Genomic DNA, 25712 nt, shown 5'->3' on the forward strand with positions numbered 1-25712 from the left:
CTGCCACTAACTTGGTATGAGGCTTTGGATTATTCACTTCCATTCTCCAAATGTCAATCTTCTTATTTGATAGAAATCAGAGATGCCCAGGGTCAACTGGCTGGATCAAGAGCATGCAACTCTTGATCTCAGGGTCATGAGTTCATGCTCCACATTTGGGTGTGGAACCCACTTTAAATATATACATACATATGTAAGTACATACATACATAAATCAGAGATGCCAAAATGTTCTGATTGAAACCCACAGTAAGAAGCGTGTTTTACAATATATATTGTAAAAAAAAAAAAAAAAAAAAAAAAAAAAAAAAAAAAACAGCATAGTTTGAAAACACTATACTAGGTGATTGTAGGATTCATCCACAGCAGATATTCTGTGACTCAGGTTAATTAGATTGGTCTGGACACTGCAGACATCTTTCATTATCTGAGTCTGATCTGTTCTGAAAATCCAGTGGAAAACACATTTTTTTTAAAAAATGAAATGCTGTATTTCATTATTTTAATGAGAAAAATAATAATGTATTCCCAACTCATCTAGTAACACTAATCATTTCCCTGAAATATTTCTAAACTGCTGTTAAACACTTATGTAATAATCCATCAAGAATTTTGAAATAAAATAAAATATTTAAAAACCAACTTTCCAATGAATTGACAATGAAACTATAGTGTTTTTGTGCACTATGAACAGTGGTATACTGCAACAACTCACAAGAGCTCATTTTTTAAATTATAAGAAATATCTAAGAAGGCTGTAAAACAGTAGCTTGAAGCAGGCTATGGTAGGAGTATTTATATCAAAGGAATCACCAAATTCTGCATATCAAGGCTTTCTCCCTTAAACCTAGACCTAGTCATTAAACATTTCCAGACTATAATGTACAAAGGTAGAGAGAGGAAGCCATGATTCAGAAGGTTAAAGGGTGGTGTTTTCATCCTATTTTGATGTATAGCAGTTTTGGTCATGTTTTTCTTCCAATAAAATCAATATCATGTAATATATGATAAAAGCAAGTGTTTTTACAAATAGTGCTAATAATTCTAATAGGAAGATTTCTTAATTCTATAATGTTATTGAAGAGAAAAAGAACAAATATTCTCATTTGCTTCGTCCAACTACCTCGCATATATTCTCCTTTTCTTAACCTAGTGGATCATTGCTTGATAGGAAAACTGACATCTGAAAATATAAAGACCCAGGTGGATGAATTCTGATAAAACCAATCCCAGGTGGATAAAATCTCCAAACTATAAAATATACAAGATTCTCAGAAATTCTGTGGTGTTGATCAGCTCCATGCTGATCATGTTTATCAACATTGATTTAAAAAATAGGGGAATATCTTCGATATCAGCCACTGCAACTTTTTCAAGATATGTCTCCAAAGGTAAAGAAAACAGAAGTGAAAATAAACTTGTAGGGCTTCATCAAAATCAAAAGCTTCTGCACAGCAAAGAAAACAGTCAAAAAACAATGAGGCAACCCACGGAATGGGAGAAGATATTTGCAAATGACAGTAGAAACAAAAGGTTGATATCCAGGATCTATAATGAACTCCTCAAACTCAACACACACAAAAGAGACAAGCATATCAAAAAATGAGCAGAAGATATGAACAGAGACTTCTACAATGAAGACATACAAATGGCTATCAGACACATGAAAAAATGTTTATCGTCACTAGCCATCAGGGAGATTCAAATTAAAACCATATTGAGATATCACCTTACATCAGTTAGAATGGCCAAAATTAACAAGACAGGAAACAACATGTGTTGGAGGGGATGTGGAGAAAGGGGAACCCTTCTACACTGTTGGTGGGAATGCAAGTTGGAACAGCCTCTTTGGAGAACAATGTGGAGATTCCTCAAGAAATTAAAAATAGAACTTTCCTATGACCCTGCAATTGCACTCCTGGGTATTTACCCCAAAGATACAGATGTCGTGAAAAGAAGGGCCATCCGTACCCCAATGTTTATAGCAGCAATGGCCACGGTCACCACACTGTGGAAAGAACCAAGATGCCCTTCAACGGATGAATGGATAAGGAAGATGTGGTCCATATACACTATGGAATATTATGCCTCCATCAGAAAGGATGAATACCCAACTTTTGTAGCAACATGGACGGGACTGGAAGAGATTATGCTGAATGAAATCAGTCAAGCAGAGAGAGTCAATTATCATATGGTTTCACTTATTTGTGGAGTATAACAACTAGCATGGAGGACATGGGGAGTTAGAGAGGAGAAGAGAGTTGGGGGAATTTGGAAGGGGAGGTGAACCATGAGAGACTATGGACTCTAAAAAACAATCTGAGGGGTTTGAATTGACGGGTGGGTGGAAGGTTGGGGTACCAGGTGGTGGGTATTATAAAGGGCATGGATTGCATGGAGCACTGGGTGTGGTGAAAAAATAATGAATACTGTTATGCCAAAAATAAATTTTAAAAAAATTAAAAGCAATAAAAAGAAATAGGGAAACACCTGGGTGGCTCAGTAGATTAAGCCTCTGCCTTTGGCTCAGGTCATGATCTCAGGTTCCTGGGATTGAGCCCCACATCAGGATCTCCACTCAGCGGGGAGCCTGCTTCCCCCCTCTCTCCTAGCCTGCCTCTCTGTCTACTTGTGATCTCTGTCAAATAAATTTTTAAAAATCTTAAAATAAATTAAATAATTAGTTAATTAGAAATTAAAAATAAAATACGGAACACACAATCTCTGGATAGTGATGACCACATGCCCTAATACAGCACTGACAGCAATGTGCAACCTGGTAGCATTTCTAGACAACTCCAACAGAACTTTCATACATTCAGGAAAGCAGCTTTTCTGGGTAAACATAAACAATCAATATTTTGTTCAAGGAAAGACTAGAAAAGTTAAAATTGCAAGAAATTGGGAAACAAGGGCAGAGGAAAGAAAATACCATCACTGAGTTAGGGTAGTAGACAGAGTCGTTCACTGAAGTTGGATTTAGCATGTGAATCTTTCCATTTCCATAAAGAAACATAGTTTATAGAATATTCTTTAATTTGCTATCAAAGATATTTTCAAGTTAAGGTGGAAAGGTGTCATTTCAATTTTTCACCAGGTCTCTTGGGCAGATGGTTACATTATCAGTCATCTTCACTCACAGAGTGTGAAATATGAATATTAAAGAAAGCATAGATGAAGGAGAAGCCACAAGCCAGAGAAAAATCACTGACAAAGGAGAGGGCATTGTATTTTCAACTAAATACTTAGTAAAAACTATGGAAGAAAACAAAAACTTGTAAAAGAAATGGAGGTGCAAGAAATTCAAAGGTACACTTGATGTTTCTCCTGGGGCTCTCTTACCCTCTCTTAATTTGTGTAAGTTTCCTTAGAATATTCTACTTTACATTCATAGAGTAGAACAAGAAACATAGCTTCCTGATTACAGTTTGTTTACACACTATGTAGTTGCCTAAACTCAAGTATAAATTGACTTACTGCTATGCTGATATAGGCACGTGATTTTTCTAAATGTGCACCTTCCACCATCATAAAGACTTATTTTAGAATCCAAAAATTAGTTATATAAATGTTAGCTTTACTGCTAGACACAGCATTATCATTGCTTTCTGTATGTAATAATGCTACTTGATTGTAAACATTTTGAAGGCAATTGTTTTGTCTTGTAATGTTTTATCTTCTTTAACATTTAGTTCAGCAATAGTTAGGTAGCAGTGTCTTTAGTAGTACCCATAAAATCCTTTACTGTTTCTCTTGAAAGTATCCTGAAGGGTGTCTGGGTAGCTCAGTCGGTTGAGTGTCAGTCTCTTGATTTCGGCTCAGGTCATGATCTCAGGGTTGCGGGATCCAGCCTCATGAAAGGTCCCATGTCAGGCCCTGTGTTGGGCTTCATGTAGGGCTTCATGTTCGTCAAGGAATTTGCTTGAGGTTTTCTCTCTTCCTCTCTCTCTGTACACCACCCCGCTCTCTCTCACTTTTTCTCTCTCTCTATGTCTTTGAGACAAATAAATTAAAAAAAAAAAAGCACCCTGAGGAGGAAGACCCCAAGAATATGTGTTAGGAAGTCTGAATTCTTGATCTATTAAACATTACATTCCTTGAATATCTAATAAAATATTTGGGCTAATTTATTTCTAAGTGTCTAATATGTGTGCCCATTTTCTGCTCAGATAAGACCTCATCAATTAATATTGTCCTCTCAATATACACACTTTCCTCTACCCTATAATATTAAAAAATGTACATAGCTTTTGAAGATAATTATATACAAATGAAGGTTTTTGTTTCTCCTCTAGATGATATAATCATTATCCTGAGTGAAAATTTAAATGTGATCTATTTAAAGAGGAAAGTCATATTCATAGTATGTCTTGATTACTGGAAGTCTTTGAACAAAATCTTTCATTACATGCTTCTGGGGAAAACAGCTCATTGTCAACTGAATGCAATCATAGCTGGTTAAATGGCCAGATACTCAAAATACTCAATTGAGGACAGTCTCTAGTGGGATGCCTCAGGACTCTGCATTGAACCAATTCCACATTTCTTGCTATCAATGATTTTCATGAAAATATTTTTAAAAAATCATGTCATAACTTGACATGAGGATAAAAGAATGCACCACCTTGAAGTAAACATTTTTCAAATAGCAGAAATTGTAATAATGGACTTAAATCAACAAAAAGGAATTCAATGAAAAAAATGTTAGGCAACTTCTGTGTCTAATTTTTGAATAATCGACTACATAAAGCAGATAAAGGGAATATTTAGCTTTCTAGCATATTGAAATTAAATAAGGCCCAGGTGTTTCTGTTTACAACAAACTCAACAGAAGTCAAGACTTCATCGGTAGCCAAACATCTAGTGAAAGATAGGCAAATATTCTGCCTAGACAATAGATAAGTTCAATTCTGCATCCAGAGAGTCTCCTTTGGTTTCAGTATATAGTCACAATTTAAAGGAATATGGTCTTGTCTTTTTAGTGTCCTATTCAAAGGGAAAATATTTGAATTTATTCAATAAAAGTTTGCTTTCAGTGTTTATAGTAATACAAAGAACAATGATGGCATATATAATTTTGGGAATATATTCATTTGATGTTATAGCTCAAAGATTTTAATTATCTATTTGAAGGAGAGGGTGTGCATGAGCAGGGGGAGGAGTGGAGGTAGATGAAGAAGCAGACTCCCTTCTGAGTAGGGAGACCTATGCTGGCCATTCCAGAACCAGGAGATCATGACTCCAGCTAAATTCACATGCTTAACCAATGGAGTCACCCAGGCACCCCTGATGTTACATTTAAAATAAAAATAATTAAATACTTTTCACTTATTGGCAGAATAATATTTAAGTATAAGGAGCAGCCTCTATCTAATGCAATAGCATACAGTGAATTTACTGTAGGTTGTGTATGGAGACATGAAAGGTAGTTGACACCATCACATTACTTCACTGTACATAGATATATCACTCATGCCTGTTTCACAATAGTCTGATAAGTCAGAACTATTCCTCCATCTATATCTTTGAAATTGGGCTTAGAATAAAATCCAAGCTCTGCCTTGCTACAAGTCTCTCTATAGTCTAGACCTGACCTGCTTACCATTCTACCTCACTCTTTATTCTTCCGCTTTTTGCAAAACTTTAGCTCTTGTGGTTTTCCAATACATCCATGAGTACAACCAGATTTATGTTATTTACCTAAAACAGATAGAAAATGCCTATAATATGTACCAGGCTTGTGTACAGAATGTAACTTAAGTAACACTAGTGTAGCTTTTTCTATGAAATATTAAGAAATTTTATAAATGCAGTACCTAAGTATTATTTATGCAGCAATTTCCCATAATTGTAATCAATCACCATCTTTTAGTATGGTTTCCTCAAAGCCAGGATTACTAAGTAAATAAATCATTTCAATTTTTAAAAAGTTTTACCCATGGCATCCTTTCACTGATAATACAAAAAATCATGGATAATATTTGTCATGTGGATCAGTGACTAAACAAAATATTAATTTTTGGTCTATTTTTTTAGTAAGTGTGATAGACCAAACTAAAATGACCATTTCACTCACTTAAAAGAGAAATGTCCATGAACAGGCATTAATTCAAAGAAGACAACCAGATGGGCAACAGACTGATGAGAAAGTGTTACACATCACTCAGCATCAGGGAAATACAAATCAAAACCACAATGAGATACCACCTCACACAAGTTAGAATGGCTAAAATTAACAAGTCAGGAAATGACAGATGCTGGTGAGGATGCAGAAAAAGGGGAACTCTCCTACACTATTGGTAGGAATGCAACCTGGTGCAGCCACTCTGGAAAACAGCATGGAAGTTCCTCAAAAAGCTGAAAATAGAGCTACCCCATGACCCAGCAATCATGCTACTGGGTATTTACCCTAAAGATACAAATGTAGTGATCTGAAGGGGCATGTGCCCCTGAATGTTTATAGCAGCAATGTCCACAATAGCCAAACTATGGAAAGAACCTAGATTTCCATCAACAGATGAATGGATAAAGATGTGATATATATATATATATATATATATATATATATATATATATATATACACACACACACACACATACATGCACAATGGAATACTTTGCAGCCATCAAAAAATGAAATCTTGGGGACCTGGGTGGCTCAGTGGGTTAAGCCGCTGCCTTCAGCTCAGGTCATGATCTCAGAGTCCTGGGATTGAGTCCCGCATCGGGCTCTCTGCTCAGCATGGAGCCTGCTTCCTCCTCTCTCTCTCTCTCTGCCTGCCTCTCTGCCTACTTGTGATCTCTCTCTGTCAAATAAATAAAATCTTTAAAAAAATGAAATCTTGTCATTTGCAACAACGTGGATGGAACTAGAGGGTAGATATTATGTTGAGCGAAATAAGTCAATCAGTGAAAGACAATTATCATATGATCTCCCTGATATGAGGAATTTGAGAGGCAAAGTGGATGTTTTGGGAGTAGAGAAGGAAAAAAAATGAAACAAGACGGGATTGAGAGAAAGACAAACCGTAAGAGATTCTTAATCTCACAAAACAAACTGAGGGTTGCGGGGGTGGGGAGCACTAGGGAGAGGGTCATTAGGTTATGGACATTGGGGTGGGTATGTGCTATGGTGAGTGCTATGAAGTGTGTAAGCCTGATGATTCACAGACCTGTACCCCTGAAGCTAATAATACATTATATGTTAATTAAAGAGAGAGAGAGAGAAATGTCCAAAATCTCCAGGTTGGAGATTTGAATAGGCTAAAAAGGAATTCAGGGAGAAAAGAAATAGAAGATACATTATTGAGGCATGGTTTTGATTAGAGTCAACATTTTCTGTACTTTTTGTTAATGAATCTTGCATATGGAAATTATAGTTGCTCCTAATCTGCTTTCAGAAGACTGATGCAAATATTAAAAAATAATGGACTAACAAGATTGTTAATGCCACATAAAAGTGCTAATTATACACCATTCCCTGCCTACATAGCTAAACCCAAGAGACATCTAAGAAATTGTTAAATAATCTTCACTAGAAATGTAAATATTGTTGAATGGCATGATGAATTTCCATTTAAGGACTCTGGCGTTATCTCACCCATAAAAAAAGAAAAAATAAATACAAAAAATATAGTATATTAAGTGTATTCAGGGAGAAAGATTATTTTGCTCATGGAAAATGACTCATTAATATATTTACATCTGATATTCAACTTATTTTTTTTAAAGATTTTATTTATTTATTTATCAGAGAGACTGAGCACAGGCAGAGTGGCAGGCAGAGGCAGAGGGAGAAGCGGGCTTCCTGCTGAGCAAGGAGCCCAATGTGGGACTCAATCCCAGGATGCTGGGATCATGACCCGAGCCGAAGACAGCCACTTAACCAACTGAGCCACCCAGGCGTCCCTCAACATGTTTTAAAAGGTAGATTTCATACTGAACTATATTTAGAGTACATTTGGGACTCATTATATTGGATAATTCTTATAAATTTTAGTGTTATAACTTTTAATATTTTAATAGTATCAGTGATAGCAGTCATTTTCCAAAATGTATTTGAAATGTTAGCCTGGTGCTTGGGTTTTATGATTCTAGCTTTGTTTCTACATTATTCCCATTAAAAGTATTCTTTATAGAAGTACAAAAGAGATGTTTTATGAGGTTTTTCCCCTTTGTATAAATACCATTAAAGCAACTGTCCTTTGTCAATTTTAGTTTAAATTTACTTTCTAATTTTTTTTTTCCAAGGTGGAGGGAGGGATGTCTGGGTGGGTCAGTCGGTTTAGCATCTGTCTTCTGCTCAGGTCATAATCTCAGGGTTGTAAGAAGGAGTACTGCATCTGGCTTTGTGGTGGGTGTGAAGTCTCCTTAAGTTTTTCTCCCTCCCTCTGGCCCTTCTCCCCTCCACATTTATTTTATTTTATATTTTGAATAATTTATTTGAAGGGTGCCTGTGTAGCTCAGATGGTTAGACATCTGCCTTTGGCTCAGGTCATGATCTCCAGGTCCAGGGATCTGGCCCCACATCACGCTTCTGGCTCAGCGGGGAGCCTGCTTCTCCCTCTCCCTCTGCCTCTCCCCTTCCTGTGTGCTTTTTCTCTCTAATGAATAAATAAAACCTTAAAAAATGATAAAGAATTTATCTGAGAGAGAGATAGGAAGAAAGAGGACAAGAGGTTGGGAGAGGGAGAAGCAGAACCCCCACCCCAAGCAGAGTCCAACATGGGGAACTATGCCAGGACACCGGGATCATGACCTGAGCCAAAATTAAAAGTCAGATGCTTAACCAACTGCCTCATCCAGGTGCCCCTAATTTACTTTTTAATATGAATTATTTTTCTTTGTCTAATAATAGCTTTTTAACAGGTAATTTGCAGTTGAAAACCTACTGGTCTTTGATCATTTGCTGGGCATTTTGAATGGCTTTTTTTTTTTTTTTAATTCTGTCAGCACTGAAATTGTGGTTTCTTTAAACTAGTGTCATGTTTTTTAACAATTTTCTAATTTTGCCAGATATGAGGTTGTTTGGACCCATTGGTTATTAAGCTGAACTGCACTAGTATCTACTACATCAATGGACAAATTAGAAGAGGACAACCACTCTATGGGAATAAATGAGAAAAAGTTGCTTCTCCTCAGGTATACTGCTCAGCAAGCAGAATGCAAACTGAATTTCAATCCCAACTTGTATTATTTTGGTTACACACCTTTGTGCAGGGTACAAACTATGCAACATATTCTTGATGTACCTATTTTTTACAGTAATTTTAAAGTGTGAGTATCATAATGGGTTGCAGAAAACAATTATCTTTTTTTAAATTAATTTATCTTTTTCAGCGTAACAGTATTCATTGTTTTTGCACCACACCCAGTGCTCCATGTAATCCATGCCCTCTCCAATAGCCACCACTGATTCCCCCAACCTCCTACCCCCACCCCTTCAAAACCCTCAGATTGTTTCTCAGAGTCCATAGTCTCTCATGGTTCACCTCCCCTTCCAATTTCCCTCAACTCCCTTCTACTCTCCATCTCCCCTTGTCCTCCATGCTATTTGTTATGCTCCACAAATAAGTGAAACCATATGATAATTGACTCTCTCTGCTTGACTTATTTCACTCAGCATAATCTCTTCCAGTCCCGTCCATGCTGCTACAAAAGTTGGGTATTCATCCTTTCTGATGGAGGCATAATACTCCATCGTGTATATGGACCACATCTCCCTTATCCATTCATCCATTGAAGGCATCTTGGTTCTTTCCACAGTTTGGCGACCATGGCCATTGCTGCTATAAACATTGGGGTACAGATGGTCCTTCTTTCACGACATCTGTATCTTTGGGGTAGATACCCAGTAGTACAATTGTAGGGTCATAGGGAAGCTCTATTTTTAATTTCTTGAGGAATCTCCACACTGTTTTCCAAAGTGGCTGCACCAACTTGCACTCCCACCAATAGTGTAGAAGGGTTCTCCTTTCTCCACATCCTCTCCAACACATGTTGTTTCCTGTCTTGTTAATTTTGGCCATTCTAACTGGTGTAAGGTGGTATCTCAATGTGGTTTTAATTTGAATCTCCCTGATGGCTAGTGATGATGAACATTTTTTCATGTGCCATTTGTATGTCTTCTTTGGAGAAGTGTCTGTTCATATCTTCTGCCCATATTTTTATATGATTGTCTGTTTTGTGTGTGTTGAGTTTGAGGAGTTTTTTATAGATTGTGGATATCAACCTTTTGTCTGTACTGTCATTTGCAAATATCTTCTCCCATTCCATGGGTTGCCTCTTTGTTTTGTTGACTGTTTCTTTTGCTGTGCAGAAGCTTTTGATCTTGATGAAGTCCCAAAAGTTCATTTTCTCTTTTGTTACCTTTGCCTTTGGAGACATATCTTGAAAGAAGTTGCTGTGGCTGATATCGAAGAGGTTACTGTCTATGTTCTCCTCTAGGATTCTGATGGATTCCTGTCTCACATTGAGGTCTTTTATCCATTTCAAGTTTATCTTTGTGTATGGTGTAAGAGAATGGTCAAGTTTCATTCTTCTACATATAGCTGTCCAGTTTTCCCAGAACTATTTATTGAAGAGACTGTCTTTTTTTCCACTGTATAGAAAACAATTATCTTTTAAGTAGACTCCACACCAATATGGGACTTGAACTCATGATCCCGATATCAAGAGTCACATTCTCCACCAACTGAGCCAGCCAGGTGCCCCTAGAAAATAAATTATGATTTGTGCTTTATAGTCTGGGTTATAGTACATGCAGTTTTAAAATGTTTACATCATCCAGGCTTGTCTCAACTTCCTATTTTTAAATTGCTCACATTCAACAGAAAATAGTGTAGAAGGGGAAGATACAGGGCCAATTAGATAATCCTAGTACTTTTGTTTCTACCTATATCAGAAACATAATTCACCTACATGTCTCTGTCATTTTTCTGGGTATAGTTAACATATGCTGTTCCAGGTTGCTAGAATTAAAGCTAGGATCATTGTAGGGGCAACTGGGTGGCTCAATTGGGTAAGTGTCCAACTCTTGATTTTGGCTCAGGTCATAATCTCAGGGTCATGGGTCAGGCTCTGTGTTCAACATGTAGTCTGTTCCTCTCCTGCTCCCCCTACAGTTCTCTCTCTGTCTCAAATAAATAAATAAAATATTAAAAGCAAAAACAAAAACAAAAAAACCTAGGATCACTGTAGTTCAATGGCAAATCTGGAAATGTGAATTTAAAAGCATAAATGTATGAAATGAGGTGCTTGGCTGGCTCTGTCAGTAGAACAGGCAACTCTTGGTCTTGGGGATGAGAATTCAAGCCTCACACTAGTTATAGGGATTACTTTTTAAAAAGGCATGGATATATGAAAAGGTTGTTAAACTGAATTTATACCTGCTTACACCATGCTGTTTCAGCTTACTCCTGTCTGCCTAGACCTGTGGAATAGGCCAGATTCTATTTTTTGCTCATCCTCTTGATTACTAACCTGTGTCGGCCAGCCCTAACTCACTGACACTCAGTGTGTTGTGCAAACAGTCAAATATCAGATTTTGGTTAACATGACTAAAAAGTACTTCACTCCACCAAGAATCAAAAAACAAAATGTTGCAAAGGCATTAGTGCCCCTGAATTTGTCTTACCCAAGGGCCTTGACTTAAACCTCTAAAACTATTCTCATTGCACTTGAGGTATTTTTTTTTCTCTTTCTCTAAGTGTTCATTCACTTAAGATTATGGTTACAAGTAAAATAGGGGTGCTTGGGTGTTGCTTTCGGTTAAGCATCTGCCTTCACCTCAGATCGTGATCCCAGGTTCTGGGATCAAGCCCTACATGAGGTTCCTTGCTCAGTGGAGGTCTCCTTCTCCCTCAGAATTCTCCTACTCCCTCTCCCTCTGCAACCCCTGATGTGCTCTTTCTATCTCTCACTCTATCTCAAATAAATAAGTAAATAAGTATTTTTTAAAAAACAATAAAATAAAGGTTACAAAATATCTCTAACACTCTGTTTTGTATTATATTATTGTTTCATTGAAGTATAGAGTTGAAAGAGACCTTAGAAATCATACACAATCTCTCTCTCTCTCTTTTTTTTTAATGTAAGCTCTATGAAGGGGTTCCAACTTAAGACCCCAAGATCAACAGTCAAATGTTTGACTGACTGAGCCAGTCAGGCACCTTTAATTCATATAATCTCTGTTCTATTACAACTTTTAATTTTCATTACAAAAGTAGAAATTTTCATAATAAAAATTCAAAAGCAGAAAGAAAAAATAGGTCACACTGACACATACTTCTGAAACATATTTTCACTTAAAAGGAACATAAAAGTTTTTATGTATATATGTATTTAATTATTTTTAAGATTTTTTAAAGTAATCTCTATACCTAACATGGGGCTTGGACTCACAATCCCTAGATCAAGTTTCACATGCTCTGTTGAGTGAGCCCGCCAGGTGCCCTGACAGTTTTTATTTTTAAAATGACAATTGTTATTATTCTAATGGGGCATTACATTCTATCATTTGAATATACCACAATTTAGAATTGTCTATTTTGGAACATTTAGTTTACTTCCCATTTTTTACTGTTATAATGCTAAGATGAGCTTGGTTATAGCTACAGATATATCCATACCCATGATTATTTCCTTAGGACAAACTCTAAGTAGGATTCTTTAATCAAATAACATTATAATTTTAAGGAATTAGTTTAATATAACAAAATGTTCTAATAAATGTTCTGCCTTCTGTACTCCTGCAGACAGTATGAAGGTACCCTATGCCCAAACCATCTCCAACAATGGATACAATTATGTAAAAAAAACTTTGCTAATTTGACAGGTAAGAAATTGTATTTCTTATTTTATTTTATTTTTTTTTAAGATTTTATTTATTCATTTGACAGACAAAGATCACAAGTAGGCAGAGAAGCAGGCAGAGAGAGAGGAGGAAGCAGGCTCCCTGCTGAGCAAAGAGCCCCATGCAGGGCTTGATCCCAGGACACTGGGATCATGACCTGAGCTGAAGGCAGAGGCTTTAACCCACTGAGCCACCCAGGCGCCCCTGTATTTCTTATTTTAATTTAAACTGTTTTGTATGTTTATTAGCCATTTTTATTTCTTCTTTTGTAAATTACTTGGTAATGGCACTTACCCATGTTTTATGAGGATATGCACTTTTACTAATGGCATGAATTTATTTGAGTGGTAAGGTTAGCAGTGTTAACTAATTACAAACTTGGACAATTTGAGATTGCCTAACACTGTAACAATAAAGTTCATATGAATGCTGCAGAGATTTTCTATTTTTTTCCCAGAGATTTTTTCTTAAAGCCATATCATTCTGTTCAATTTGGGCTTATCCATGATTTTACTGATAATCTTTGTAAGATTATCTCATAGGTGATTTATTTAACTCTGAAACTTTATATATATTTGAATTTTTTTCCACCAGATGTGACTTATTCCTAATATAAGATTTAAAAAACAATGTTCTATTTATAGACAATAAACTTTTTTAGTTAGGGCATTAAGTACTTTTTTCAATACATTTATTGTACAATATACTACTAATAACTGTTGAGCACCAGTGAGGATTAACACAATGTATAAGGATTTTACACCTAAAGGCAGTATAAATCTGCCCCCTAGGAAGATAATAGATGACCTGGTTTCTGGATGAAGTGTAATCGCTTCTTGGCCTTTTGGCTAAGATCAAGTGTGGATGAAATATAATTAATAAAGCCAGCAACTATACCTCAGAAAATTATGATTTAGTAGGAGGAGTAAAAAGGCAAAATTAGAAAGTTATCAGTGTACCTCACTAAAGGAAAAAATCATTGGAGTTTAAATTTTTAAAAATGAAGAAAATAGTTCAGGTCCGTATTTATTTCAGAACTTGAGAAGAAAAATGTTATTTTGTGAGCTTAATTATTTGCATACGTACTTCACTAATAGAGTTAACCTTGATGATGTTGTGTCTGCTTGTCAAGGCCAGTTTGGGGGTTTGATGAAACCTCAAACAGAAGGAGTTTCCAGTTTCACATAGGGAATATGAGATTGGCTGCTATCTAAGGAGAGATGCTATTTATAGGAAGGAGTGAAGCTGTGGAGATAGATTCATTTTTAAGAAGGCTGGATAGTGTTTCTCTAATCACCTCATCCCCACCCTCTCCAATGTGTGGCTCCTACATGGAACCTTTCTGTTATTAAATACTTAATCCATAGCACTTTTTTTTTTCTTTTCAAACTGACCCTTTCTACCTTCTCTGGGTTATATTCTCCAATATCCAAATTTATTACATTTCACACAGTACTTCCAATTTGCAGCTGCTTCCTGTCCTAAAACATTTCATCTCTTCTTAATTGACAGTGATGCCGCTCCTCTCTATTTTTAATCCTCTGTCTCTCTGCATCAGTTTTTCTCTCACATGCACAAACACCATCCATCAACCCCTGTACTCCTTGTGTTGCTTTGTCTCTGAGTCAAAACGTTTACAATTAGGATGTTGGATGAAGTTAATTATAAATGAATATTTCCCCATTAATTATATGATTAAACAATTGGATGGACAAGGTCCTTTATGGTAGGATTGATGGGTTTGTGTGCTTTACATTATCTTATTTTGCTTGGGAAAAGAGATTTTCAGAGTTGAAAAAAATTCATTTTACCTCCATAAAGTCATACAGGATACCGGTCCATTCTCTAAAAACAATGATGGAGTCACTTTATGAAAATAAGTTGCACAGATAATTTATCTGAGAAAGTGAGATATTGAGAAAGCCTTTCAGAGTGGCAGTGAAGTCCCCAAAGATGAGTGAAAAAGTATGTATTTAAAAGTATGTAGGGGGGCGCCTGGGTGGCTCAGTGGGTTAAAACCTCTACCTTTGGCTCAGGTCATGATCTCAGGGTCCTGGGATCGAGCCCCACATTGGGCTCTCTGCTTAAGGGAGAGCCTGCTTCCCCCTTTCTCTCTGCCTGCCTCTCTGTCTACTTGTGATCTCTGCCTGTCAAATAAATAAGTACAATCTTTTAAAAAATAAATAAATAAAAGTATGTAGGAATGCCTGGGTGGCTCAGTGGGTTAGGCCTCTGCCTATGGCTTGGGTCATGATCCCAGGGTCTGGGATCGAGGCCCGCATCAGGCTCCTTGCTCATCAGGGAGTCTGCTTCTCTCTCTGCCTGCCTGCTTGTGCTCTCACTCTCTTTCCCTCTCTCTCTCTGACAAATAAATAAATAAATAAAATCTTAAAAAAAAAAAAAAAGAATTACCTTACTTTCTAAAAAAAAAAAAAATCACCTCAAGTACTTAAGGAAAAGATTGCATGGTGAAGCATGATTTCTCTGACTTCTCAGATCTAGATTTAATTTGATAAATACAATACATTTCCATTATTATAAGAAAAAATGAATACTGCCACAGAAAAAATAGATGGGTTATTTCACTTAATTTAGTCCCATCACTTGCTCTTTCTGTGGGACTATCATTCAATCTAGCTAAGTATAAAGAAGACACATAAGGTTTTGTGATAGCTGTAGAATCAACCTATGACATTATATACCGGGTTTTTTTTTTTTCTTTTTTTAAAGTAAACTCTATACGCAGTGTGGGGCTCAAACTCAGCAATTCCAAGATCAAGATTTGCATACTCTACTGACTGAGCCAGCCAGGTGTCCCATCACAGAGTGTTTTTTTATCTGCCTAAATTTTCTTTAATCTCTGGGTTGGTGCATTAATCTTGAAATAGAGTCATTTTACATAGTTCTGTATTTAAGCCCTATAAAAATCAAAATCTCTTAATAACACTTGATAATCCAAATCCATTGTTATAGTATAATGTAATAGTTATGTAAGGATATCATTCCCCATTATATATATGCAACCTAATTATTCAGTGGCAACCACCAAAGAAAAAGAAAAACAAAACAAAGTACTTATTCCATGGTACATAAAGATAGTACTATGATCTCAACCTGAGTACTCCAGTGAAAATAGATTATTTGGCCCTGGTTAGTGTTTATTATAATAATTCTCAGAAGAATGAGATGTATTTTTAATGACATTCTAGCTTATGTAAAACTATAAACTTAAAAAATTTCATAGCTTTGAACTTTAGCTTTTTCAGTATTCTTCAGTTTGATTTGCTCCGCGTGTACTTCTTCCAGCAAGCCACAGAAGTTGTAAACAATGGAAAATAGAAATGGCTAATGAATCATATTTTGGGACGTGGAAAAGGTCAAAGTTGTACAGTTTATGATTACCTTCTAGAGAATATATAGGACATTAAAATTCTGATGCTACAATCTTGTGACATAGAATATAATGAGAACAATAAATAATAAACAGTATGACATGAATCTTCTTGTGACAATAGGAAATACTTAACCCATTCCCATTACTAGCAGAAGAAAGGGCTACTTTGATGATGTTATCTTTTCCTTTTGCAGTAAAGAGCTGTTTAAGCCACAGAAAAGAAAAGGAAAATTTTTATTTTCAAGAGTGATGAATATGTTGCATTATGAGCACTTTCCAAATTGAATATGATGTTGTGTTGTAGGTTAATATTTGCTTATGTTATACTACAATAATTTAAAAATAACATTTTTAAGGCAAATCATGTGTATAAAATGGATGTTTGACTGTCATTGAGGATGCTGGCACCTATGATAATAAAATGTTACAGTATTCCCATACAGACGGTGTGAATAAACAAAAATACTTACAATTTACTTGCATTTAAAAACAAGATCCCAGGCTTATTCTATATTTACACTTACTGAAATTTGTTATATAGGCACAGAACTCTCCATAAACTAAAGAAAATATATTCATCCTATACCACAGAGTTATAAATAAAACTTCAATACCTCAGTTGATTAATAGCTAATTTTTTTATTGCTCACTATAGGTATTCAGTGTTGTGAAATGACACAAAAAATAACAAACACAGAGTGTTACAAAAGAGAACAGAGAGCTGAGAACCAGCAGTTTGTGTTGGTGGAACTTCCTTGTTACAGAGAATTTGTCATGAATTGTTGTAATTGGGGACAGTCTTTCAGAGCCTTTATCACTATACTTCCTTTGAGAAAGAACATGTATCCTGTCCCGCTGTCACTTACACACCTCTTGGCAACTCTCCAGAGATTCAGCACTACTGTTGACACAACTTGATTTCTTATCAAGACATCTTTTAACATCTGGCTCAAAAGATATCTTTGATGACTATAAGCATGCCCAACTCCTCTGTTCATTAAGGCTGAAAATTCAGTAAGTGTTTGGTACGCTGGGACTAAGCTACCTCATAGTGAGCAGCTGTCAAATGATTTGCTGAATACATCTGCTCAACCCACCAAAGTGAGTTGATGGAATTGTGCCAGCCTTAGGACATACAAAGAGTGAAGGGAATTTTAGCAAGCATTCTACAGATGCTCCTTCTAAGCCCTGCACTGCCACCTGTAAATTTAGAACAGTCTATTATTAAATAAATGAAGAAAGAGAAACTTTATGGATCCATGTGCCTTCTTTGTCAGAGTAGCAACAAACCTGTTATTGGTGCTAAAAACACATTAAATCTTTGTTTATAGGCTAGATGTCTTTTGGATCTCCAGGTTTTCTCAGCTTTTAACTGCTTACATCACCTACACCATCAGCTTTGGACCTGAAAAAATGATTATTTGAAGAATCATTCTCTAAAGACATTTCTAATTTAGTGGTTGTTCATACATAATGGCGCTTTGCTTTAGGGCATTTTACTATATAGCGAATTGAGTTGTGCAGGGGTCAGAATGACCATCTTTCCACTCTGCATGCTGTACTTCTGTTGCTTGAATTTGAAAAAGCTTCTATCCAGGCATTGTGATAATCTCTCAGAACCATCAGTATAATAAGGCATCACAGCACATTATAGAGTACAAGCACAGCACTATCAGAGAAAATAATTCTATGTGAGTAAAATATTTTCATTTGTGTTCTGAGTAGATAGTAGCCCTGTATTCAAGCAATAGGTGAAGAGATCAGCCCTCTTCCACCTTGTCCCTGGACTTTTATAAAGCCAGCTCTGTATATACCGTGTTCATATACCTCAACCATGTAGTGTTGAGGGGCAGACTAGATCATGTTTGAAGCAGTGACCTACAACTCTATCTCCCTTGCCCACCCCTCTACTTTTTAGTAAGAGAGCAAGAATCTTAAGCAGGTTCCATGCCCAGCATGGATCTGGGGCTCCATGTTACCCCTGAGATCATGACCTGATTCCAAATCAAGAGTCAGAGGCCTAACCACTGAGCCACCCAGGCATCCCACTCCTACCTTTTTCTTTCCTCACCTTTCAGCCTGGTTCTGCCTCTAACTGGCTGTTAGGTGTTGGTTAATACCCTCACTGGTCTCATCCTATTCTTACTCACTGTGCATTTTTCTCTACTATCTAGACTTTGGTCTACTTTATGTACCTTATTTTATTATACCCATCCTGTTGTGAGCAACCCCCATAGCCTTAGGTAGATAGTAATTCCCCACCCTATATCTGGCCTTGCAAGAACACTATTGACCCTCCCCCACTCACACAGGAGCAAGCCAAGACTAGGGATTCAACTAAGCTACTTAGAAAGTACTAGCACATTACTGCTTTAATTTCCGTAAAGTTAGAAAACAAAAGCCAAAGTTTAAGCTCCCAGGGTTGCATTTTTAAAAACAATTCACAATATTTCAAACTTCAGAATCTTTATTGAATCTCCAAACACATAAGGCAAGTAAAATGTAAGAGGATAGGGGGTTTTCAAATATAAAAACATAAATGAGTAATTTTCACCTTTTCCCCCAGCCCTTTTTTGTCATTGGTTGTTCTCTCTGTTTGAGAGCACAGGAGCAGGCATGCCCCCAGGAAGGAAAATTTTCCAAATAAGAAGGCAGGGTAGGACCAAATATTGGGGGTGGAGCAAAAGCAATAGGCATAGCAAGAAATGGACTGAAACTCGGAAGTCGAGGAGATATAAAGCCGTGAGCAGTAGGGTGTGAAGGTAAACCAGCAATACTGGAAGACAAATGGAGAGGCTTAGACCAGTTCTCCACCGGGTGTTGAGGGCCTCCTAGTGGGAAAGAAACATGAGCCAGCCTTTCCTTGCTGGCCATTCTTGTATTTCCTGGAGGCAGCTCCATCATTACCCCTGATCTAACAGTAGGGATGTGTGGGGGGCCTCTAACTTGCGGACCCCTGGATGGAAAGAACCCTTGACCTGGCAAAACCAGGTATAACCTTGCATTATTGCCACCTCTCTGGGTGTCTCCCCTGCTCACCCTTGCCCCCCCCCCCCATCATCAGTGCTGGAGGGCTGCCAGAGAATTCCTGGGACACATTAATAGAATCTTGTTCTCTAAGCCTCCAGTCTGCCAACCCCTCAGAGCTATTTACTTCTGTTGTTGCTAGGGACTCTTCAGTAACAACAGGTGGTGGCCCATAGGGGTGTTTGTGAGCTCTGGAACTGTGGACAGGAATGCAAGCTCCTGCTATCTCAGAGGGGAGTTCCAGCTGCTCTCTTGACAGGTCGGTCAACACATTGACGGGAGCTCTCAGCAGGACGCGATGGTGGCCCCAAGCCTCCACATCTTCTTTTGGCATGGACCTTGAACGCTGGAGGGACATGTCTTCGGGACGCAACTCCCGCATCCCACACTCATCGGCAATTGCTCCATTAGGTGAAGGGGCGTGCCCACCAAGGCTTGCAAAAATAGAAATAATTAAATAAATAAATAGGAAATGCAGTGATATGAGAGTATCTGGAAATATGTGATTGATTAAACTCCCTGGAATATACCTATATAAAGGTAAAGGGAGAGCCTATCTCCTCCCACGTAAAGTCAGCGAGGACTTTTTTAGCCCACGCTCACCATACCGGATGGCTTCTTTTAAACAGATACCCCAATTTTCCTTTATGGCTTTCTTGTGGCTCCACCCCATTCCTCATTTCCCCACCTCATCAACGCAGCAAGGAAGCGAAGACCCAGAGAGTTTCTTTAAAGGATGCATGCACAGGCTTGCCATAGAAAACAGCAGCTCTTTCCATTCCCCCCATAGGACCCATGCTCCACTAAAGCCCAGCATTCAGATTCTGGCACGAGTGTTCTAGAAAGTTTTATAAGGAAAGACTTTTTTTTTCCTTCTTCTTTCTCCACTGAAGTAAAAGAAAGGTTATCTGTGTTAACAAATGCTCCAGGGCGCCTGGGTGGCTCAGTGGGTTAAAGCCTCTGCCTTCAGCTCAGGTCATGACCCCAGGATCCTGGGATCAAGCCCTACATCAGGCTCTCTGCTCAGTGGGGAGCCTGCTTCCTCCTCTCTCTCTGCCTGCCTCTCTGCCTACATGTGATCTCTGTCTGTCAAATAAATGAATAAAATCCTTAAAAAAACAAAAACAAAAATCAAATGCTCCAGTGTGTTTGTCTTTCTGAAGCATCATTCACCATTTGCAACAGAATTTTGTTAAATTTTTCTTTCATTCAACCTGTACCACAGCCTAGAGAACGAATTTCCTCAAGTTTAACACCAACTATTTGGACTAAAGACTTGCAATTTTGTTTCAAAATTACATTTAAGAATTGCTGCCCTTGGGAGTTGCTGACCTAAGCCTCTGTCTTCGGCTCAGGTCATGACCTCAGGGTCCTGGGATCGAGCCCCACATCAGGGCTCTCTGCTCAGCAGGGAGCCTGCTTCTCCCTCTCTCTCTACCTGCCTCTCTACTTGTGATTTCTCTCTCTGCCAAATAAATAAATAAATAAATAAAATTGCTGGCCTTAAATCCGGTATTTTTAGTACCAGATTTTGTATCCTGCAAGGTTTTTGTCTGTGATCCCCTCCTTCACTCTCTCCAGCCCACTTGTCCCTTGTTCTCTTTCTGAGGTTAACAGTTGCTAGGGAAGGGAGGGAGGATAGGAGTGAGGAGGGGGAGGGGATAAATTTGTGATACTCCTTTGAAACTAAATGTAAGACTCCTTTTTGCATAGTAGATGGATGGTAAAGACTTTCGCTAAGTTAACCCTGTTGCAGGCCAGATGGAAAGACAAATCATTTAAAGATTTTAGAAGAATCATGGAGGCCTGGTACTTTATTAAAAGTTACCATGTTTCTTCCTTGTGTTTGAAAATACTAACATTGAGCACTGTACCATGCCTAGTCTTGTAATTTAAAATTTCAGTTTTGAAGATGCATACATGATGGAGAACAGAAATTTATAGGGTTAAATTGGTTTTCAATCTGAGTCTCTTTTTTGAAGTTGGGGAAAAAATACCGTCATAAAAAAAGTACCCTAAAAATCATATTGGCTTTAATTTTTAGTCTCTCAGTTTTCTTTTTTCTACCTTCTAGTTTACTGGTTCTGTATGTTGATGCTCATGTGTGCTTCTGTGAGTGTGTTATGTATATATTTCCTGTAATAGAGCTCTGTAAATATACATTTTTCCTGTAATGGAATTCTGTGACCTTGTCTTCAAAGAAGAAGGGGAATGGAAGGCATAACAGATATCATAAATTTATGAATATTAGTTCAGATTTCACCTTGTAACTTCTTTTCAGAAAGCACTTTCTGTTCTTTGAGCCTAAATTTCATTCTCTTCCTCCACTTTAAACTAGTATGCTTCCCCAGATTTTATTTTCTGCCATTGATATACAGATTGATTGCTCTGAAATTACAATGGCCATCCCCTCATCTAAGATTACTAATCTTGCTCTAGGATAAAGCCATAAACTTGGCTCACTTCCTTAAATTTACCTGAGATTTGCACTTGGCACACTTCCTTAAATTTACCTGAGATTTGCACTTTTCAGACAATACCTTGAAGACTTTAAAATCTTTCTATATTCCCAATATCAGAATATGCTGTTATATTTCAAAGGTTACATATTCTTTCTTAAAGAAAGATAACAGACTCAAATACAATTTGTTTCAAGTTATATATGGAATGTGTGTGTAAGTGTGTGTGCATGTATGTGTACAGTGGATAAGTATAAAATACTAATGCAAAGAAATTGTCAGTGCTTTGAAGCCACACAATTCATGATAGAAATAACCTTTTGGGTCTGTAAATTCCGATCTTCCTGCCAGGGTGCCTTGTCCAAGTATGTACAGCACTGAGGGTTTTTTGTTTTGTTTTGTTTTGTTTGTTGTTTTATTTAATCTCCTTGAAAGATGAAAGCGGCATGTTTCCAACATTTCTCCCAAAAGAATCTGTTCACTTGCCTAGCATGGTTCACTATAAAGAAATTTCATGATTCTCCAGCTTTCTTTATATTTTTATTCCGTTTATTATTTCCTTGCTCTTTTATGTAAGAAAAATTGTTATTAGCAATATAACTCTAGTGGAGCATTAGAACTTTCTTAACACTTACTATGTCAGAGGGAAATTGTGCTAATGCCCAATAGGTGGTAAGTCACATTTATTTTATGCTTTTTTTCCCTGAATAATGGCAAGGAAGCCACAGGAAACCCTTTTATGCCTATCAAACTATTGCCATCATGGGCTGGTTTACCTAGAAATGTCTGTTTAGTAAAAATATATTAATTGGATTACATAAAAGTGAAGTATAATATGGACATCAAATAGCTGGGCACAGTGACAAAGCCAATGGCACCAGAGAATTTTCCAAAACCATAATAGGTATTATAAATTTATAGATACTAGCTCAGATTTGCCTTGCAACTTGTTAGCTTTTGTGCAATGAATGTTTATTGAATGCCTACTGCATTGACAATTTGGTTCAGTGTGCCTTATATAAAAAAGTTAAATATGCAATTAATGGGGACTTCAAGGAATATTCAGACTTTCTAGGAGAACAAAAAAAATCTATAAAAGAATCAAAGAATTGTATAAAAATAAATACAGACAACTCACTACATGTTGTAAACTAATACCACAATTAAAATTCAGAAGAAGGAACTATAATTTTAGGTTAAAGTAGCTGTGAAATATTTCACATGGGAGGATCAATGTGCTGTATATCGCAAAAAAAGAAATGGTATTCTGTGTCAAGAATATGTATGGAAGCAGGAATGAAGGAGAATTTTTGGAATTTTTTAATTTAGTTTTATTTTTTATAAGATTTTTGCTTATTTACTTGACAGAGATCAGAAGTAGGCAAAGGCAAGCAGAGAGAGAGGAAGAGAAACAGGCTCCTTGCTGAGCAGGGAGCCAGATGCAGGGCTTCATCCCAGGGCCCTGGGATCATGACCTGAGCTGAAGGCAGAGGCTTTAACCCACTGAGCCACCCAGGAGCCCCCATTTTTGGAATTTTTTAGTTCAGATTTCTAATCCCATCCAGGGCTCATATTTGCCAGAAATGGAAATTAAAGAACCACTTGGACTGTCTAGAGACAGCAAGATCAGTAAGATAATAGTCAAGTGGTACCAATTAGGTAATATTCAAAGGCACTCACATTTTCTAAAGGAAAAACTGGAATCATCTCAAAACCTACCTTTTGCATGGAGTACTGGGTGTGGTGCGAAAAACAATGAATACTGTTACCCTGAAAAGAAATTAAAAAAAAATAATAATAAAGTTAAAGAAAAAACCCTACCTTTTGGAAAAAAGAGAGAGAGAGAGAGAGAGAGAGAGTTGAGCTACCTCAATTATCCATTGTGTTCTGAAAATGAAGTACTAAAATGTATGTCTTTTTTGTTTGTTTCTTTGAGTGACTGTTTTGGAGAGGGAAACGTGGGTAATGGAAATTGAGAATTTGCCAAAAAGTAGCTTAGCTTTGAAAGCAGCTAAGATATAAATGCTTTTCATTACCCATGGCCTCTTGTTTCATGACACAGCTCTATACATGACATACCTCTCAAAAGGTTTGAAGACTGTTGAAATGCTAAGTAAGGATGGTAGAAGGATATATTTACTTTTTTACAATAATTACGATTAAATGTGGTTATACTGCCAAATCACGCTGTTGAGTTTATTCAAAGAAATTTTGCAGATGTGTATGTGTATAAGCAAAGTTTCATTTAAAATACATCCTTTCTCTTTTACTTAGAAAAAGAACTCAAGGAATAGAGACATAAGAATGGCTTTCTCTGTTTCCATTAGGCTAATCAGGAAGGGATGAGGAGATTGTCATGCTGATCTCTGGGGGACTGTTGCCAAAAGATTCCATCTCTTAACTCACTTTCAAAATGCAATGTAACTATTCTTTTGGAAAGTTCTGCAAGTTTAGGATATTGAAAAGTACTTCTCAGAGATAGACCAGATATTTTCAAGGGACTGTTGCTATTTAATTAAGCAAATTTAAAAAAGCATGATTATATCCCAAAATGTGTTAGACAGCATTATTCAGTTGCAAAACTATAGGCAGTACTCCTATCCTCTTTGCCACCAGCTGTTCTGCAAACCCTGTGTGGTAAGTGATGAGGATAAACAAGTAAGAGTATGGTTACTTCACCACCAGCACTTGCAAAAACAACTAACAATATATGTCTCACTGTTGGATCTATTTGTATGAAGTTCAACATATTGTCATTGCTTTTCTCAAGTTCTTTGCTCCAGATTAAAAAAAAAAATGTTTCAAATCAGGTATTTATGGAAGTTACTCCAAAACAGGTTATTTCTTTGTATAAATCAGAAGATATCACTTCCTTGAACATCAGTCACTCTATTTTTTTCTTGATTTCCTGAGAGTGAGAACTGGAAATTAAGTACCAGTACAACAAGCCAGATGGGGGTGGGGGAAAGGAAAAGGAAACCAAATTGTTTTGTTTTTTACCACTCACTCTGTACCAGTCATCTAATATATTTTGTCTCATTTAATATTTACAGAAAACTTTTTAGGCAGTTGTTATTATTATACCTATTTTAGGGATGATAATAAAAAGAGTTGGAGAAGTTAAGCTCTTTATTTTTTCTGAGACCCCACAGCTAGTAAATGGCAGACAATATTCAGATATAGCCAATCTGACATCAAAGCCCACATTTCTTCCATTTAACGGCTTAGCTTCCTAATTGTAACTCTAGGTGAATCACAGGGGTGGCTCAGATCAAAACATGTGTACCGGATCTGAGTTTAGTTTATTGAATTCATGGACTTACTGATTCATCCTAAGGTAGTTCTGCAATAAAGAAATTATTCAAGCTGCAACACATCCCAAAATGGCAGTCTATGCAGGGATGCAGCAGGTGATGATTAGGCATTTGGTGGTACTATGGCAAGATGGTAAAGCTAAAAACCCTGTATGGAGCAACTGGGTTGATGACAGAAAAAATAAATTAGCCATAACACAGCATTGAGTGACTATTACTAACAAACTAATTTTAATATGTGCCCAATATTGCTAATATTAAGCTTAAGTTGATGTTGAACTCTTGAGCTGTAAGATTCCTCATATTCCTCATATTTATTTCCCATGGCACTAAGATGAAGCTGAGCCTATAATTGTGGTTAGGTCACCCACCTTCTAGTATTGGAGCAAATGGAAGTACTTAGAGTTAACTCTGTGTGTGTTGGGTGAAATAGGGAGTAGTGTTGAGTTGTCCAATGAGCTATTAATGATAACTCTGGAGAATATCTTTCTGAATTAGAGAGATGTATTAATTTAAAAATAAAAGTATTGTATTTTATGTTCACATTGGTATATGCTGTAAATTAGGATACAAACATGGACGAATATGTAAAACAAGGAAACTTAATGAAAAATGTTAGTTTACTATAGCTCAGTAGACCATAAATCTATAATGATGACATATAC

General features: G+C 36.9%; 1 protein-coding gene across 1 annotated transcript; it reads right to left on the reverse strand.

The window, feature by feature from the left end:
• Positions 1 to 18703: 18703 nt before the first annotated feature.
• PRR32 (proline rich 32) lies at positions 18704 to 19947 on the reverse strand. Its single transcript, XM_045068280.1, is given in 4 exon segments — positions 18704 to 18871; positions 18873 to 19298; positions 19300 to 19708; positions 19883 to 19947. Coding segments are annotated over 4 exon segments (948 nt in total). The 3' UTR covers positions 18704 to 18823.
• Positions 19948 to 25712: the final 5765 nt, after the last annotated feature.

Source organism: Mustela putorius, unplaced genomic scaffold, assembly GCF_011764305.1.
Source record: "Mustela putorius furo isolate JIRA1106 unplaced genomic scaffold, ASM1176430v1.1 tig00003901_pilon_pilon_pilon, whole genome shotgun sequence".
In the NCBI taxonomy this organism is placed as follows: domain Eukaryota; kingdom Metazoa; phylum Chordata; class Mammalia; order Carnivora; family Mustelidae; genus Mustela; species Mustela putorius.